Source organism: Vidua macroura, chromosome 1, assembly GCF_024509145.1.
Source record: "Vidua macroura isolate BioBank_ID:100142 chromosome 1, ASM2450914v1, whole genome shotgun sequence".
Classification (NCBI taxonomy): Eukaryota; Metazoa; Chordata; class Aves; order Passeriformes; family Viduidae; genus Vidua; species Vidua macroura.
Window position 1 is genome coordinate 149614464 of NC_071571.1, and position 19487 is coordinate 149633950.

At 36.8% G+C, this 19487-nt stretch overlaps 1 protein-coding gene across 2 annotated transcripts in view; it reads right to left on the reverse strand.

The window, feature by feature from the left end:
- TRAPPC9 (trafficking protein particle complex subunit 9) overlaps nucleotides 1–19487 on the reverse strand; it is a 449912-nt gene that overhangs the window by 225877 nt on the left and 204548 nt on the right. For both annotated transcript variants that reach the window (XM_053973133.1, XM_053973142.1), the window contains exons 20-21: nucleotides 16664–16817; nucleotides 7785–7875 (exon numbers count right to left, since the gene is read on the reverse strand). In XM_053973133.1, coding sequence (XP_053829108.1) covers nucleotides 7785–7875; nucleotides 16664–16817 — 245 coding nt within the window. The remainder of the gene's footprint in view (nucleotides 1–7784; nucleotides 7876–16663; nucleotides 16818–19487) is intronic.

A 19487-nucleotide genomic window follows, 5' to 3' on the forward strand; every position in this document is an offset into this window, starting at 1 on the left:
GTCCTCCACTACAATTAGCATCTTTTCCATTTCTCATTCTCTGCACACTTAACTGTACAATTCGGTTAATTGTTGGGCAATTAAAATCTTGCCTGATCAAAGCATTTTTCTTGCTTCTCTCGTTAATACATACATCTTCTTGATCTAATTTCCATTTTTTAAGTTGTCCACAAGCTGAAACATATTTTTTTCTAAATTTTTATTCAAATGGTGTTTTCTATATTCATCAAAGTAATAGAAATCTATTTCCCTGCAGGTTCACTGATATTTTTTCACCAACTACCTTACAAGACAGCTTTTTTGTCTTTTCAATCTTCTTCCTTACAATTATCTTCACACAGTTCTTTTTGAACATGTAACCCATTGTCACAATTATTACAGTAGCTTTTCATTTTTTAATTTGGATGTTCATTTAATCTATTATTCAATTTACTTCTAACAATACCAAGAAGATGAAGTACCTTGCATAACTGCATGACAATTTATCATCATTATGGTGTTTCTCAATCACCTGTTATGGCTTAACTGAAATGTTGTAAGGAATACTCCTATAAAGAAGTAAATAAGGCATGGCTGCTCTATTTTTTTTTCCTTTAAAAATATAATGGTTTTCTAAATTAAATATTGAACATAGTTACTCAACACAAAAAAAAAAAAAAAGTATTAGGCACATTAGGCCTGATCAAGCTTGAATGAGTTAGTTTTCCTTCTTCCACAATGTCCTATTTCTTTTTCTCTTTTTTGTATCTGATTAAACATCAGGTTTTGGTACTTTTCTCTCCACCACTATTTCTACTGGAAAGTTATTCGAAAACTCTTAACATTGTGCTGAAAACCATCTATGCTTTCATGCCAAAAGTTGCCCTACTTAAGCAATTTTTCTGCTCTCCTGGTCTTCTGATGGATTCCTGGAGAACAGTCAACTTTTGATTTTGCTAATTAAAAAACTGCATCTCAGAGATACTGCAACTCAAAGCAAGCAGACTGTAGATTTTCTAAGTAGTGAACACAACTCACTCGCCAGATTTTCTCAACTTTGGAGAATTGATCAAGTTTTATTCAGTGTAGTAACTTTGTAGTATAAACCTGCTAATAGTCTTCATTCTCAGATCACCTCCGAAACTTTACATTTTCTTGTTCTGGTTTTATTTGAGCTCTTCTGCTAAGAAGTTCCATTAGAAGTTTGGACAAATGTCACATACATATTTCCTCACACCTGAATTACTCTGGTAGCTCAGAGTGACACCTAATTAAATAATTTCCATTTACTTCAGACAGCTGAACATGTAACAGATTTTTGTGTAACTTGTCTCTGAACCTTTTTTGGACTACATTTCACCCATTTCATTTATGGCACTTGGTTTTTGAGATTACTGAAATATTGTAGAAATACAGAGGGAGAGTTTTGACCAAGACCTGCAGCGACAGGATGAGGGGAAATGGTGTTAAACTGAAGATGGCAGGTTTAGATTGGACTTAGGGAAAGAGTTCTTTACAATGAGGGTGGTGAGAGAGTGGAAGAGGTTGCCCAGAATAGCTGTGGATGATCCTAGACCAGTACTTAGACTTCTCCATGTGGATATTCTCAGCTCAGTCAGAGAGAAAGAGAAAGGTTTTCTAACTAGGCGAGAGCCTGGGAAGCAGTTGGGAAAGAATGTAAATAATTCTCAATCTATCTTGTTATTCATACTGTTTATAGTTATGTTCTGCCTCTGTGCGTCATTCACTGCCCACCAATGGTGTGGGATGTTTTTACTCTAAGACCAATGAAATTAGTCTTCTCAATGTTCTCTATATATATAGAGCGGTACATTTGAAATAAAGAGAGTTCATTTTCTTTGCCTTCTGATCTGCAATTCTCTGTTCCCATCCTGCTCAACGGCGTCATCTCCATTAGTAATTATTATCCCATTTTTCTTTCCAGTCTTCTCATTGCTTTGTTAGAAGTGGTGGACCTGAAGCTCCAGCTGCCAGCCCCTTCAGAAATCTGATATGGAGTAACCACTGGCACTCACACAGCCTCTCTCAGGACAGTCCCTAAGAGGTTTTGTTGATTTATTTTCACTTCAGGGTGCTCTCTTTATTCTTAGCATCTTTCCTTTGCAATCTCTGCCAATCTGGTTGTATCTGAAACCTTTTCTGTACGAGTTTTTCTTTTCAGTTTTGAGTAACCAAGGCTTGGGTAGGAATTCGAAACAACACTGCTTCAAAACACATCACACAATAGTGTGTTTTGACATGAGAGACCATTATTCCTGTGCCAGATGCCCCACTTTCATCAAGTTAGTCCATTTTTTCTGAGTACTACCCCAGTCCCTCAACACTTCCCAGGAACTAAAGCATGTTGCTTGCTTGACATTGCCAAAATATCCTCCAAAACAGCCTGCACACAAGCTGCTAAGATACGAAAGTGTTCCCACCTCTCTTGGATCTTAAAAATAAAAATGAAAAACCTGAAGATTTTTCTAAATGGATGAGAAAGGTCGGTTACCTTGCAAAATCCGTTTATCACCAGATTGTTGGTTGTCCTGTGAATCAGACGGTGATTTTCTACCTTACAGACAGTTTACTCTTGAGATTTCCTGGCTAATGCTATTGGTTTCATCTTTCCAGTGATGACAATGGCCAGACTACCGTAATACTAAAATAGAAATGATTGTAGAATATTTTAGTTTGGTGAACAAACACAGTAATATTCACCATTTTTCTCAAGGGCAGGCCCTTATATACCCTGCTGATTAGTTTGCATTTCCAAGCCTGTATCTATATAATATAAATTATCCTGTCTAGGGCATAGGAGGGATTTGTTTATTAAAAGAGAAAGTAAAACTACTTCCTTACAGTTCCCCATTAAGTTCAGTCTTTGAAAACATATCCAAGACGGCCTTGGAATTTCAAATATGGAGCAGCAACATTGTAGGACTGCCCTGGCTAAAACCAAAATCTAAATAATGGTCATGTGTGCAGAGATTTGGCTCATTTTAACTAAGCCGAGGGGGACAAGGTTGTCCAGGGGACATCTAAAACACAGCTTAGAGGTGCATCATTTACTCACTGGTAGACACTACAAAATATTTTCCTGTGTATTTGGGATGCAGTGATCTCACACTGCTGAAATCCCTTAATCACATGAATTATGGAAAGAAAGATTTAACTATTGTCTAAGGTCAGGCTGGAAACTACAAAATAAAATTGGTGTGCAGCTTCAGTAATTAATGTTAATATCCACAAAACATAAAGCTGTGAAAACTGATTATGATTTGGTGCTAAGACATACAGTTAATTATTAAGATAATTTATTTTTAAAGTAATGCTTCCATAAGATGCTTTGTGAAACTTAACCAGACTGAACTTCCAAACAAGCTGTCATGAACCATATGTTCATAAAACATTTCAAAAGACTTTTAAATCAACATCTTCTATTGATTCCAACTACCTCTAAGGAACAATTTAACACCACCTTCACTTTTGAGTTTTTTAGTTTTTCTCTAAGTACATTATTCTTACATGCTGCAGGTAGGCACAGAATTTATTGTGGGCCCACAACAAGGTGTAGCATTTTCTACCAATAAGTAAATAATTAAGACTTCGCCTACTGCCCATCCCTTTTCTTATTTATGACCTGAGCAGCACCCAGCAGCAGTGATTTTAGTTCTGTAATCACATACTAGGAAATAAAATGCACTGCATTGTGAAAAGGCATCCAAGTACAGTTAAACATTAAAACTGTACTGAAATTCTTTTTTTTTTTTTTTAAGAAGAAGGGAAGAATAAATGAAATGAATGAATGAATGAAATGGAAGAATAAATGAAATGAATGAATGAATGAAATAAAAGAGTGAATGGAAGCAAAATCTATTTCTGGACTTTTTCCATGGCGAAGCTCAACAAATGCATGTTTCTTGGAACACTACTGTTAGTAATATTAGAGTTCATGTATGATCATTGATTTTCAGTTATTCAGTTAGTTGCTATGGAGAAAGAAAAGCATTTGCTTGATATATTAAAACCTCTAGCACTTTTCAGTGTCTACTGTTCTAAGTTCCTAAACCGATTTTCTCCAATAAATCTTCCCTCTTATACACATGAGGGTCATCAGGAAAAGATTTCTATACCTGGTGCTTGCAGGCAGTGAAGGAAGTTAAGTTTATTTCAGTTTATGTAGAATTCAAGATAAGTTTCTGTTGTGAAAATTGTTTACAGCATTCAAAGTGTCAGGAGCCTCTTGTTTCAGAGGAACCTCTCACTGAATGCAGGAATATCCCAAGCCCAGCCTGTTCCAGGGTCAATCAGGAGCCACTTTCAAACTCAGTTCAAGTTCAAACTCTACTTCAAGTTCAGTAAAATCTTGAGCACACATTTGTACCTAAGATAATTTTGCTATGGAAATCAGAAGAGCACCATCAAAACCGAGAAGTGTTCGGTCCAGGGATTTTGCTTGCTTGCAAAGTCAGTGGCATAAATCAAATAAAGATTGAAAAAATCCTGCACAGGCAGCAGCTACAGATGACTCCATCAGATCATTTCCAACCCCAGCATGGCACACGCCTTTGACGAGGTTTGGTTCTCCTCATTACAATTTGCAGGCTCTGTTTCCTTGATTTGATGGTATTAATGAATTCACCTCAAAACCACATCTATGCCTACATTTGGTTTGTTGCCCAGCTGTAAAAAGAAAATATGTCATAAATTTTAGAGAACATTGAACCTGCTGGTGTTGAGCAAGATGATGCTTTTCAATTACGTGTGATTTACTCACCTGCCTAACAGACAACTTCATTTTACAGAGATGTCCTAAATCTTAAAATCAATTCTAACAACACATTAAGAACTCTCACTCCAGCCTTTGAAGTATTTTCTTTTTTATGAGTCCTCATGTCTTAAATACTTTTCCCTTCCCCAGTCATTAAATTATATGAAATCAAAATAAACTCTTCACTACAGATCACTTTTTTCCCCTCTCTATGACAAATTTCAAAGGTAGCTTCTTACCCGCAGACCAAAATTTCAATGTCACTGACTTTTGATTCTACTCTTTGCCTTGTATTTAATGAAAAAGGACAAGATTGTCAAATTTACATGAAAAATTGTTTCAATATGCTTTCATAATTCTAGAGATGTAATATTAACTCTAGTATGAATTAAATATGCCAATTTTAAAAGGAATGTTGGAGTACAGCTTCTACAAATTTGAATGAGAGCCAGTCATTTTTTTAATCAAAACCATGTTAAATATTCATTCATGTTTCACTGTGAGCACTTATAATACAGTAAACCCTTCAATGTGACCATCAGTATAGCAAAATCCTTGAATAATCATAGAATCAATTTTATTGCATAAAACTAAGCCAAATTTTTAGCCAATTTATGCAAAGGCTATGTCACAATGATGGCCAGTAGTAAAGAGTTCATATTAAAACACAAATTATTTTTAACATATAGAAAAACAAAACTCAAAGCAAAGCCAGGTTGTAAATACAAGCAGTGTAATGATTAAAAGAAAAAAAATCCAGCTGATACTATAGTATTACAGTATTTTAAACTCTTAACATGTTTCCATGCCTTTAAAAATTGAATAGGAAATACATTCTGGCACTGAAAGAGAATTTAAGTCCAAAAGACAGTGTGTCACATTGTCTAAGTGCATATTCAAGGCACACACATCCCCTGGCTGTCCAAACATTTCAACAGCTCCTTACGACTCTCACCTACCAAACAATAATAACAATCTCTTAATTTCTCCTGCATCTCACACATTATTAAATAAAAAATCATTCTGTATTGACTGGAGGGACTGTAGGAGCTGCAGGTAGGGTTACCTGGCTACAGCACTACCAAAGATTTAACTGCTGAATATTCAAAATTATGGTGAACTAAAAGAAGCTAAAATGTCTCCGTTGTCTTTAGTTTTCAATTTTTGCTTTTGTTTTCAACTACAATCAGGCATTTAACCAAAATGTCCTTTTCAATAATCTCTGCAGTAAACTACAGCTTCCACATGGACATACTTTTTGTGTTATACAAAATAGATAATATTCATTAGCAATGTAGGACTGGGAAAAATTAAACAAAAAATGTTAAGTAGACTTCTGCAAAACTGAACTTTCTACTAGGAAATATCATATGTAAGTGGTGGCAAACCAAGCACTCAATATCCCATAGGATCTCCCTTTCCCTGCTTTGCTTAGTGTAGAAAATTAAAATGTACAACACCATCAGTCAACAGACTGTGCTTCAAAAGATTTTGCAGCTATAAAGCAGAGAATATCACAGAGTTTTGACTGAAAACTCAAGTAACTGGGACTCTTTAACTGAATTAATCAGCAGCATGAGAAATAAGCAACTTCACAGGAGATTTTATTGTAAATCAGTGCTATGTTCATGTTTTTCAACCAGTGCATCAAAGATCACTATTCAGGCAGGAATGCCAGGCACAATTCTATGATTCAAAAAGCTTCTTTTTCCTAAGAAAACAGTGGAATTTGGCACAGAGAGAATTAAAGGAGCAAACCAAGGGTACAGGGAAAGAAGAAAAACACGTTTTTCATCCTTAAAGTGATGTCCTATGCAGCAGTGCCAAAGGAAAGTTTTCCACCACAGAGCCCAGGTTACAAACCTGCTGATGGCCAAAGCCACTCTGCAGAGCCAGGAAGTGACCACTGAGCTCACAACACACACCTGACACAAACCACTGCTTTTACTGGTGAGGCCCAGGGCAGTCATGGCCAAAACCCTTCAATCATACCAAAAACTGCTGCCAAATCTTTGAATTCTCTGAAGAACTGAGGCCAGGTAAGCTTGATTTCAGAGGTAGCTGATTATGGCTAAAGTTGGACATACAACAAACTACTTTAAACCATTTTTAATCTTCTCATCTGTAAACAAAGTGCTCACAGGTTTTAACATATGAGTTGAAGGTGGTCAACATGCTTGAAAAAGACCAAACAATTAAAAGAGTACACAAATAATGGAGTTTGGGGTAATTTCAATTTTAATAATTAACACAGGCAATAGTGATGGATCATTGTACCTTAAATTTGCTCCTCATTAGGTCATCAAAGTATTAAAATAGAGTTAAATAGAGCATAGATTTGCTTTAAAAGCAAAAGCTTTGGCAAAAATTTGCTGATGACCTGGGGACTTTATCTGAAACTTGCAACTCACATGGAAGTGTTGGGGATGAAACATCCCATGTTCCAAAGCCTCTGAACAAGCCTTGTTGAGAACCTCAGACAGAAGTCGCATTATTATGACTCTTCAAAATTAAATTAATTTAGTTTTTCATTGTGGGAACATCATTCTAAATGGAAAATTAAGGCAAGTAATTCTTCCCTGCTACCCAGAGTAAAAACATTTTCTTCACCTCAAAAGTTAGTAATGCAATTGTCTGGATCATAATAAGAAATGTACCACAAGGACATTACCATTCATACGAAAGAAAATCAAATAAATTACTTTAAAAACACACACTGTAAGAAAAAGGGGAAATTTAAGTAGCAGCCACCTCTCCTACAAGACAACTAGGGCTGAAAATTACAGGAAAAAGTGCACAGTCAGGTTTCATATTTACTATCAACGAATAGTGGTACTTAAAATAAAACAGATATCAATTCTACATTTATCTTCAGCTAAGTAAAACACCTAAAGGAAAATAAAATTCCTATCAAATCCTCCGCTATCACAGATTGTCAGTAAATGAAAACAATATCATTCTCATGCTGCTGAAAATGACGAGCCAGTAGATTCTCTAAAAAAGATCATCAATCCATTTTGACACCACTCACCCCACTGGAGAGGAGCCAACTGCAGATGCTCCAGGACCAGCTGATTAAGAACCCCTTCCACACTTGCTTCCCCTTCACGCTTCAGGGAAGGGTAAATTGGAATTAAGGAAAATTTTGTTTCAGAGAGGAAAAGGGCATGTGATATGCACAACTTTTATTATTGCAAATCAAAACTGCAATCTACAGATTCATTAATGTGGTTTATTAATCCATAAATTGACCATCAGTAAAAGTACAGCAGTTGATATCTCCTGAAAATAAAAATTTAATTCCATTGAAGAGTGTTAAAGCAAAGGTAAAATATACTTCAATATACTTGAACCATAATAAAACACAAGGGTAAAAAAGTCTGGGAGCTGCAAAAATGCAAAACTTTTAAGTATGTGGTGCAGGTTGAGAATTCAGAATGATAAATTAGGAACAATCTGAAAACAAAGAGGTTAAAATTTGATAGGGCAATAGAAAACAGAACAGAATTTAACAAGGCAACAGAAAACAGAACAAATGTCTGCCAGGATAGTCCTGACTGCTGACTTGGTGCCAGTTCCATGGGCGTGCAGGGTACAGTGACAGTGTCATTACCAAGGGCAAACATAAGACCAGAACCGCAGGCACAGAACCTGCAAGCTTCCCTTTCTACCCTGCATGAGCTCAGAAACAGGTCCAGATTGAAAAGAGAACAAATCAGGAAATGGTTCTTACTCTTAAGGACAGCAGAGCACTGAAATAAACTGTTGTGGACAGAAGAATCTCATTTGAAAGGGCTTCAAAACAGGTTATACAAGCATAAATAAAATAAAATAAAAGCATAGACAATATCCAATGTCATGCAAAGCCAGTATTATCCATTTAAACAAATTAGTAATAATTTCGTGTGATGAGTCAATCAAGACAACTTTTATTTGTAACAGGAAGAGCACTGGATTTCTTTATTTTAATTCTCTGACTGCAGAAAGGCACTGGATTCACAGGGCTTGGAAGCACATGCAGACATCAGCACCATCTTGTATCCAGGCATGTGTCCCACCATAATTAAGGAATAAGCTCCTAGTGAGATTCATCAAAATTTCAACCAACTACTCCAAAAGTACTGGAACCCTGGTCCTCAAAAATATATCAAAAAATAAAAGAATATCTGAGCTTTTATCAACAGCTTCTAGATGTGATCAGTCTCTTTTCTGTAAACTCTGGAGAGGGACACACATCATCTGACTGCTGAAGTATAGATTCACCTGTGCCAGTTAAAAGAAAATTAACAAGCACTGCAGACAACTAATTTCTACCACAAGACAAATGGAGATAGGGCCTCCAGGAGATTTAAAGAAAAGTCTTGAAAGCTCAGAACAAAAGCAAATCTAACAGTGATTGAGACTCAAGAGCTCAGAGATGATAGAAGAGGAAAATCAATACCAAGTACAGGATTTTTGCCATCATTTTTTAAAATATTCTCATTATACCCTGAAAAATGTCATAAATAGCACATTTTTTTCTCTCCTAAAGAGACCACAAATAAAGAATTCACAAAGCCCAAAGTGTCTGAAAGCTGTAAACATCATTAAAGAAAAGCATCTATTTGGAAAAGTGAAGGCAGCAGAATATCACCTTAGAATAGTGCTGCTGCTGAAAAATGAGACTCAGAACACCAGCACAACTAAAATAATTTCCATAAAACACACTAGAGGGTAGAGAATAATTTGAATTACTTCACAGATACAGCATATATATAATTCTGTTATCACATCTTTAATCTAAAGACTATAAATGAGAGAAAACACTAATAAAAAGGCAGTATTTAAAAGATGCTTTAAAACAGAGTGGCTGCCATTAACTGTAACATTAAACTAACTTTTATGTAATTTACTCATAACAGACTCACAGTGGTGCCTGGAATATCACAAATTTTATTCCATGAAGTTTACAGCTTCATGGAAAGCTTAATGTCTCAACTAACACTATAAAGTTACTATAAAACAGGTGATTCTCCCTTCTTTATTGTTGGTAAATGCTATCAAAGCAGATCCATGTACTCAGAGGTAGACTATTCCTCCTGGAACATAAAACCACAGGAGGCAGTGAGGCACATCTGGGGTGCTGTGTCCATTCAGGTCTCCTCAGGACAGATGTGGAGCTCCTGGAGCAGGGCCAGTGCAGGACAAGAAAAAAAGGATTGGAGCATTTCTCTTGAAGGGGAAGGTTGAGGGAGCTGGGGATGTTCATCCTTAAAAAGAGAAAATTGAGAGGGGACCTCATCCCTGTCTGTCAGTGTCTGCAGGGAGGGCTCAGAGCAGGGCTCTGCTCGGTGTGCCCAGCAATGGGACAAGAGGAACGGGCAGGAACTGATGCCCAGGAAGTTCCACCCAAACATGAGCAAGAACTTCTTTCCTGTGCAGTGACCAGATTGCCCAGGGAAGGTGTGGAGTCTCCCTCACTGGAGATATTCCAGCACTGTCTGGACACAATCCTGTGCCTGTCCTCTGGGATGGCCCTGCTGGAGCAGGGAGATTGGAGCAAGTGACCCACTTTCGTCCCGTCCATTTGGTCCCAAGCCTGAACCATTCTGTGATACTATTGGTGGTTTTCTGGTCACACATTTCAGAAAAAAATAAAGTTAGAAATCAAACTGAATGGCTCTTTGCAAAAGCTAAAAAATGTAAAAAAACCAAACAAACAACAACAACAAAAACAAACAAACAAAAAAAACAAAAACAAAAAAAAAAAAAAAAAAAAAAAAAAACAACCAAAAAAAAAAGCCCCACAAAATCAACGAACAACAAAAAAAAAAGAAACCCACCAGAAAAAACCTACAAACTGATTAACAGAAAAAATTATGTAATAACCCAAAAGCAGTTTAAGCTTTCACAGCCTAAATTTTCAGATAAATAAACTTCCTTACTCCATCACAAGCACCAAGCTTATTTTTAGCACACTGCTTATTGTCATCTAGTGGCAAAATTAATTTTATAGACAAGAAATAGCTCGGTGAGTGTACTTGTATATTAATCTGGAGGTTCAGGGCCTTATTTGTTTCTTTGTCAAACAAATTGATGTATTAGTTTATCTTAGATACATGGCCATGGGTTGTAGAACTGATGAGAAATTTCAACTTTCACAATTCTATGTGAAAGAAAAATGTAGCATTTAAGTGGTTAGGCCATGCACAGATTATTTGACTCATGAAATAAATTGAATTTGTCTAATGAGATAATTGAATGAAGCAGCAGAAAGGAGCCTGGTGGAAAATGAAGGAAAGATGAGATTGAGATGCAACCAAAAAAATGAACTTGTTAAAACATAAAGGAAGAAACACATAAAGGAATTATGTGTTCACATGGATCTTCAGACAGACCTGGATCATGGAATTCCATCTCACTGATCTCTGTCTCCTGACTTTATTGTCAGGTAATTACATAAAATTGTTCATTATAGGACAAATACAAAACTGAACAACAAACTCATTACCTTGGAGATGAAAAGTGACCAAAATATGCAATAAGAAAACATAAAAGGAACAAGAGTTTTAGAAAAGCTCAACTCCAGAGTTTGCCTAAGACAAAGCCTTTAGAAGTCAATGAAAGCAAAGGAGTTGAACAGGGGTTGCCAAGATTCCCTTTTATTCTTAGCTCGAAGTCAAAGCTGATAAAAGACACAAGTATAAGATCCAGAATTTAAAATTCATTGAAAAAGACTGCCCAGATAAACACGAGTACAGACTGCCAAGGTTAAGTCTGACCTTGCAGAATCTAGCTACTTAACCAAATCTCCACACATTTTGTTGAGGTCTCACTGCCATCATAAACCTGCTCTTCTGTTGGAGCCACATTGCTGACCGAGACCTCATTTCCTAAAGTTAAATCTTTGTTATTAACAACACAGGAATGAGCCAGGATTCCAACAGTTGACTTCCAGCACAACAGTTCGTATTTAACAGCTCAAGACATTTTCATCTGCACAATCAAATCAGCCCCAGTGGGGCCTCAGAGCTAACAAACACACAATCACCAGATGCTGTTAAAAAACAAAACAAAACAAAACAAACCTAAAAACCCAATTTTTCACAGTTGACACCCTTATTTCACGTTTCTGTAGCAACAGATTGAATATGATATAAACTGTTTCATACCAAAAACCTAAATGACAGTCAAATGAACCAGTTATTTCCCCAGGGAAAACTTTGGTCTTTTACACTCTCTGGATTGCCTCATGTGTAGCTGGGTACTCACAATTAGAACACAGTCTGTTACCTAAAAATACAATATTTTTTTAAAATGGCATCTATCTGGAAGTTACTCATGTTTTTTCTCCCTACAGCACTCCACATCTTGAATCCTGAAAGAAATCCTTTTCAATACATATGTCCTTTGCAAATAAATGCAGGTGGGAGAATACACATAATCATAAAAAACAGCAAATGTTCATAAATAAGAATTATACTAATTAAAAATAAATCTGCATGAATTGCACATTTTACTTACAGCAGTTGCCTTATTAGTATTTTAAGCTTTCTGCTTGATTATTACTGCGGAATTTTAATATTAAAACTAATTATAAGCAGTTATTTAGGGTATTAAATAATAGTTATTTTTGCAAACAATAAGAAGCAGCATAAAAATTTGAAGAAACCTTTACTGATGCACAGAAGTTCCACAGGATGTAATACTCTCATAGCTGATGATTCATATTTATGATCAAGATAAAGGCATCAAAAGTGGAATGGACACAGAAAAGTGAATCTCAGTAAGAGTTATCAGTGATCTGCTGTCAAGCAAATGAGATGACTCACGGTTCTGTCTGATAGATAATAATTTCAAAATTCTGATTGGCTGCTTTGATGATGAAATACAAAAACATTCATAATTTTAATGTATTTGGAAAAGATGTCAGTGTTCACAAACCTAACAAATGAGTGGAATTTATGAAGATCACTGAGATGAAATGATGAAAAATTCCAAGTACCACCCTAGAAAAAAAATCAAAAATCTATAAATAAAAGTTGGGAATAATAATTCAGTCAGTTATGCTGGACCACATACACAAAAAAAAGTCAATCAGACAATAGAATTAAAGAATAGTTCTCAGAGAAATCATAATCTTTGAAACCTGGAAGGTACAATTTTATTCTGTGAGAAATTTCACCTGCAGTATTGCCTCCAGCTCTGGATCCCAGATATTGAGAAAAATAGACCGGTAGTGCAGGACAAAATCAGCAATATGACTGAAAGAAAATGTGCTTTGAAAGAAATTTTGGCAATTAGGTTTAAATATGGCAAACAAACTGAAGAAAGGGCACAAAATACAATTCAAAAAATGTAAGGAAACATTGCAAACAGGACAGACTTCCTATACATCACAGATATTAAGACTGAAGTAAGAAAAAAAGGTCTAACTATTAGAAAAGTTAAATATAGAACATGATATTTAAAGTGGCACTGGAAGTCTTGTCTCACTTTTTTAAAGGTTGTTAGGGCCAGGTTTAGAATATTTTCAAGAAAATGACCCCAAAATGGTATAGTCTCATTTCACTGAAATAGCAATTCCTTCACAGTACATTAGAAAATTTCTCTGTCTGCAATCAAACCTGGGGATAGCAGAAGATAGATGAAGGAAAGAGTTTAGTTTTCACAAGTCATTCTCTGACCCAGCCCTCTGCCCAGCTGCACAAATCACAGAATAATTTATATTGAAAGGCAATTCCAGTCACTGTCCAGCCCTGTGCTCAAAGCATGGAAAATACTGAAATTGCACCAGGCTGTTCAAGGCATTGTCCAGAATTTTTTAACGTCTTCAAAGACAGCAATTTTACAGTACTTTTGGACAACCTATTCCAGTATCTGAGCACCCTCAGTGTAAAAAGGAATTTTCCTAGTACCTAACTGGAATTTAGCAGTCTCCTCACGACACACCTTGCTCCAAGGGTCAGATGAACTTTGTTGACTGCTGTAACTCCCAGGCTTTGAGGAGGCTGCTCCTGGATGCCCAGCAACTCCACTGGGACCAAGGCCAACATCCCTTCCAATCCTGCCTTCCCCAAAATCTCCTCTGCTCAAGTCCAGAGTCATTACCCTGCCATGTGCCCTCCTTACTCTCCTCGGGATATTGAGCTCCATCATCCCAGGACAGCTGCAGCCAAACTTCAAACACTCCAGCTGGATCATTTGTTCAGGGAGCAGATCTCACACAGCACCTACCAAATCAAACCATCTGACACCTGTACACAAAAACTGTCCTGAAAGTATATCAGAAATAAGCTCACCTGCAACTGGAAGACTTCTTCCAGTCCTTAAAGAAAAGTTCATCCAGCTTTGCTTTTTGTTTGGGTGGTCTGTAACAAATGCACAGCACCTCACTCTGTTGAACAACTCTGTCCTTGGTCAAAAATATTTCAGTTGTCTCATCCCTCCTTTCCTAGTAATTCCCTGTGCACACTCTAATTTCTCTTCCACATGCTTTTGCAAGTCCTGATATAAGCATCTGGCGTGGGCCTTGGATCACACCTCAGGGCAGGTTCTGTGACATGACCTCACCCCAGCCCATCCCTTTCCCATGTCATTGCACACAGTCAGGACAGAAAAGTTATCTGGGGAGCTCTAAGTAGTTCAGAGATGATGGATAACAAAGGGATCACTTGGCATTACCATTCAAGAGACTTGCAAAAATGCCTCCTCTAGTAGGAAATATCAGTAATTCTACTCCTTTGTAATTTTGCAAATACTTTTCCTCTCTTGGCTGCACTGAGGCAGACTCCTGAAGGAAAGCAAGGCCAATGCAGCTGAACTATCCATCCATTTCTCTGCCTGTCTGTCCATCAGTATAAACTCTCCTGACATGTGTCCAATTACTCTGATGGTAGAAAAATATCTCAGAAACCAAGTTTCTTAAACTTAGCAGAATGGAGAGTAGAATATTTTTTTTATTGACTGGTTCACTTCTAAATGTTGCTGCAAGAAATAAAAGGATGAAGCCAGAGAAGTTCAGGTAGGACATCAGGAAGAATTTCTTTATGGAAAGGGTTGTCAAGCAGTGGAAGGGACTGCCCAAGGAGGTGGTAGAGTCACCATGCCTGGAAGTGTTCAAGAAAGGACTCAGTGTGGCACTAGTGCTGTGGTTTAGTTGGTGACATTTGGTCCAAGTTTGAACTTGATGATTTTGCAGGTCTTTTGAGGTATTTTCCAACATTAATGATTCTATGACAAAGACTAACTCTAGTGAGGACATAACACCTGGAAAAGAATGTACACATTTCTTCAAGGATTTTTAAGCACATTGAAACTTGTTGCCTTTCATTAATTAGATGAGTTTTAGTTCCTGGAACAGAGAGAAAAATCATAGCAAGTATTAAACATACAGAAACTAATGGCTGAACTGAATTTAACACAAACTGTTCCACTGGTGTCTAAGGTACTGACTTTCATGTCAGCCACAATGGTTCTAGGATCAAAGCTGGGGTTAAATCCAGAAGACAGAATGGATGTAAACAGTGTTGCCCAGCAATTGGAATGAGTGAGGATGAGTTTTTACACCTTGACAAAATGATTACAACTATGCTCTCAATTCCAGTGTAAGAACTCATCTGTGCTATCACAGAATATTTATATCTTCCCATAACACAGACATTTTCTAAGTGAGTTCTGGTTAAATATTGACTTTTTTTTGCATAAAAGGAGCTCTCTGAAATGTTTCTTGGGGAGTCTGGAGTGAACCAGGCATTAGGAATCTCATTTATGTCTCAAGCCTTGCCTTTGACAAATCCTGATCTGATTTAATCATCACAGGATGGTTAAGGTTGGAAGGACCACTGGAGGTCATCTTGTCCACCCCCTGTTCAAGCAGGGTCCCCAGAGCTCAGGCCTGTGTCCAGGACAGCTCTTGAATATCTCCCGGGAAAGAGACTCCAGAGCATCCCTGGGCAACCTGTGCCAGTGCTCAGCCACCCTCACAGGGTAGAAGCTCTTCCTCACAATAATTAGTAATGAAACATCATTTCAAATCACTGGATAAAAGTACAATTAAAAGTACAAACAGATCAAGCATGATTTGATTGCCATTCTTCTCTCATCTTCTGCCACCCCCTATCATGTGAATTTGAGGATGATCTGAGTGAAAAATATATAAATCTCCAGGGAAGTGCTGAGTACCATCACATGGCTTGGGGGATTGTTTACTGTACAGAATGTTTCCTGAAGAAAATCATGAGAAAGTGTATTTTTGACAAGACAAGCACAAGATTTTTTTATAGAAATCATGAAATTTATAGCAACACCACTGGTTTATTTTAACTCTAAACTGAATGCAATTTCTTATTAATAATCATAAGGCAATATTTTACTGCATTTAGAATTATTGTGGGGATTTTATGTTTAGAATGACTAAATCATCACACAAGTCCTGTCTAAGCCTTAAAAATCCACCTAAGATTAGATACATTACTAAATCTATAAAGAGGACTTGGGAATAAATTATTCTAATATGTTCTAATTTACCCAAATTTAATTAAATATATGCAAATTCTTTAAATCCAGCTTCATTAATTTCTTCATGATTCAGTCACTCGGTGTGGGGGAGAATAGAAAAATTTGACCCCATGAATCTACTACTCAGCAATCCTAACTACACTTCCTCAGTTCCCCATAAGCTGGGAAAAACACACAGGATTTATGACATGCCCAGTGACTCAGAAAAAGCCATTATAGGACGACCCAAGCATTGCCTAAATAATATACAGCACAATTAACCTTAAACAGTCTATAATTATGATGAGCTTCATAGTTCTAATTACTTTTCTTTTCAGTAACACTGCCATGAAGTGAGTTGAATTATAAAATAAAATGTATCAGAGGGCATCTATTTATATACTTTTAAAGCAAGTATTTATGAAAGGATATAATTTTCCAGCAAATATCCAGCTTGCTGTTAATCTCCAGACCTCTTGCTTGCTGCCTTTCTTCTTCCAGCTGCTTTGCATTCGCCAACTGTGCCCCATCAGTTGGGGATTCTGGGAAGCTCTCAAAATTGAACTTGTCCACTTGGATAGCCATGCTGTAGCAAAGGAAAAGAAAGAATAAAGCCAACATCATCATCCTTGCTGATATGATTTCCGCAGAAACTGCAGACCACCGGGAACACAGGTACTACAACATCAATACATTGGTTTCAGTGGCAGCCAGTCTGTAATTAATGATATATAAACCATATGGTTTATGCTACTAAAAACAGAAGTCTAAGCCTGTTCATGGTAAAAATGTTTTACAGATCATCAGTCAACATCTTAATGACTTTGCGAGTGGTGCACAAGACATTTATTTTGCAGTTGCAAGCAGATGACCTCATTGTGGTTCTGCAGAGGTTCACCTGCCTCCACTCTTGGTAGGTGCTCAAGACTTGCTGAAAAAAGCAACAAGACTGGGCCAAAAGCTGAAGACTATTCTATTTAAAGTTGTTTATTAATATCAAACCATACAAAAGGGAAGCAGAGTATTATATATGAAAGTGTCCCCTAAAGTGAACTGTGACACACTTGAAGAGCCCATTGGTTTCACAAGGCAACTTCCTCACTTTTCCTTGCAAAACTCAGGAAGGAAAAACAAAATAACCACAGAAGCAGGGCCTTAATGCGGCCCTTGACTTTTTTTTAAGATGACACTTCTCTCCTGCTTTGTGCATCTTCATATATTACAGACTGTATTAATTTCAATATCACAGTAAAATTCATTGGTAGCAAATGGTTAAATAATTGCTTTATTAAATGTACGGTAAGGCTTTAAGGTAATCAAATTAAATATAGTACACTATAATGCATACTAAATACTGATATGTTAAATTAGAATCACTAATCTAATATAAAAGGGAATTTAGACCAGCTCACATCACATGAAATGTGGTTATGGAAGATCTAATATACTATGCTGCCAAAGCAGCTTTAATTTCCTGAATTGTCTGAAATAGAAAAATAATTAGAGAAGAATTAAAATATATTGCTCTTGAGATGACTTTGCACTTAAGGAGACCAAGCAACAGCTTTGAAAACCATTCAGGAGGAAATGCAACTACAAACGGAGAAGCAGTCTGGGAAGGACATTTCACAAAACACAGGATTATTATTATCCTTTTATCTATTTCTCCATAAAAAGAGGGAAACATATTCCATGAATGTTGCCAAAAGGAAAACACCAGTAACAAATGTCAACAAGAAAGAGTTTTGAAATCCCTCCAGACCAGAAAATATTTTCTATAATTCTCATTAATTTAAAAGAATCTTGACCCCAAAAGAAAATAGGGTGAAAATAGATGGCATAAGGAATAATCTAGAGCTTGTGAAGTTTGCAGTGGGAAGATGAATTCAAATAGACTTTATCAACACTGAGCAAAAACTGACATCTGAAGAGAAGCTTCTGAAGTTTCCCCTTCACCATTCTAGTGGAAGGCATCCATGCCCACGGCAGGGGGGTGGAACTAAATGGCCTTTAAGGTCCCTTCCATCCCGAAGCATTCTATGATTTTATGACAAAAAAGTTCAAATACAGCACTCAGGCAAAGGTTTCTATGAGCTCCCACTTCTGCAGCCTGCATCTTTGCTGATCCTCACATCCCAAAGGCGGAGGAATTAATCTGTTCCTCTCTAAGGGGGGGTTTTGTTTTGGCTATTTTTAATGCAGTAAGAGATCATTAGAAGTTCTTCATTTGCATGCAGAATCCATCAAGTGCTGGGCATATTCAAAAGCTAAAATGAGTTATAAAAGTGGATCACAGTAACTGCCAGAACCAAGCCAGAAATAAAGACTATAATGAAAAACACCCAGATACAATCTGAAGAGTGGCTTCTGAAAAAGAATTACCAGGCCTGAAACTATGACTAACAACATCAATTCTTACTGGCATTGAAGTATGATTTGATTCTGCAATGGGTTTCCTGGATTTTGCACAGGCAATGCACATGGACAACACAACTGGAATATTTTGAATTTCATAGTCTTTATTTCTGAGATCACTCCACCCCTCTGTGGCACGTGAGCAGATGCAAATCCAGTACTTCATTTCTATGATATACACAATAATGCTTATATTCTCCCAGAAATATAGTTTGTTTCCTATAGCCATATTTTAACAAATTGTCTTTGCTTCTGGACAGTCAGAAGTATTTAGAATCCATCTCTGAAGGGACCAGTAAAACAGCTCCCATCTAATTAGTGTTGCACTTTTCTAAGTGATTGATATTTGATAAAAATATTCCTGCCTAACAATATTTAATATGCAACTGCAGCATTCAGATTCAATTCCTCTGTTGAAGGATCATTGCTGGCAGTATGGTCAATATATTCATTTTTGTCTGGAAATTAAATATGCATGTAAGCACGTTGTACCCCAACAGCCTCCAATAAATCCACATCAGCTTTAGGAATACAGCCTAGATTGCTCTGAACTGTTCATTGCTCATTTGTTCTTGAAGTAACTTTTATTAAGCTCCAAGTTATGGAAAACTTTAGTAAACAGGGCTCTCAGTACTCAGATACTCTACTAAGTTTTCAAATCTTCTAACTGTGTTTTTATTTATAATGTTTATACTGTATTTAGCACAGTGGCACCTCATGTCACATGAGAAGCTACAAAAACACCCCCAGTGACACACTTGCCAGCTGGAAAGTGAAGAGTCTGAGTAAGAGAACTACAGAGAGGAAAATATCCCACAAAACAGTACTATGAACACAGCTC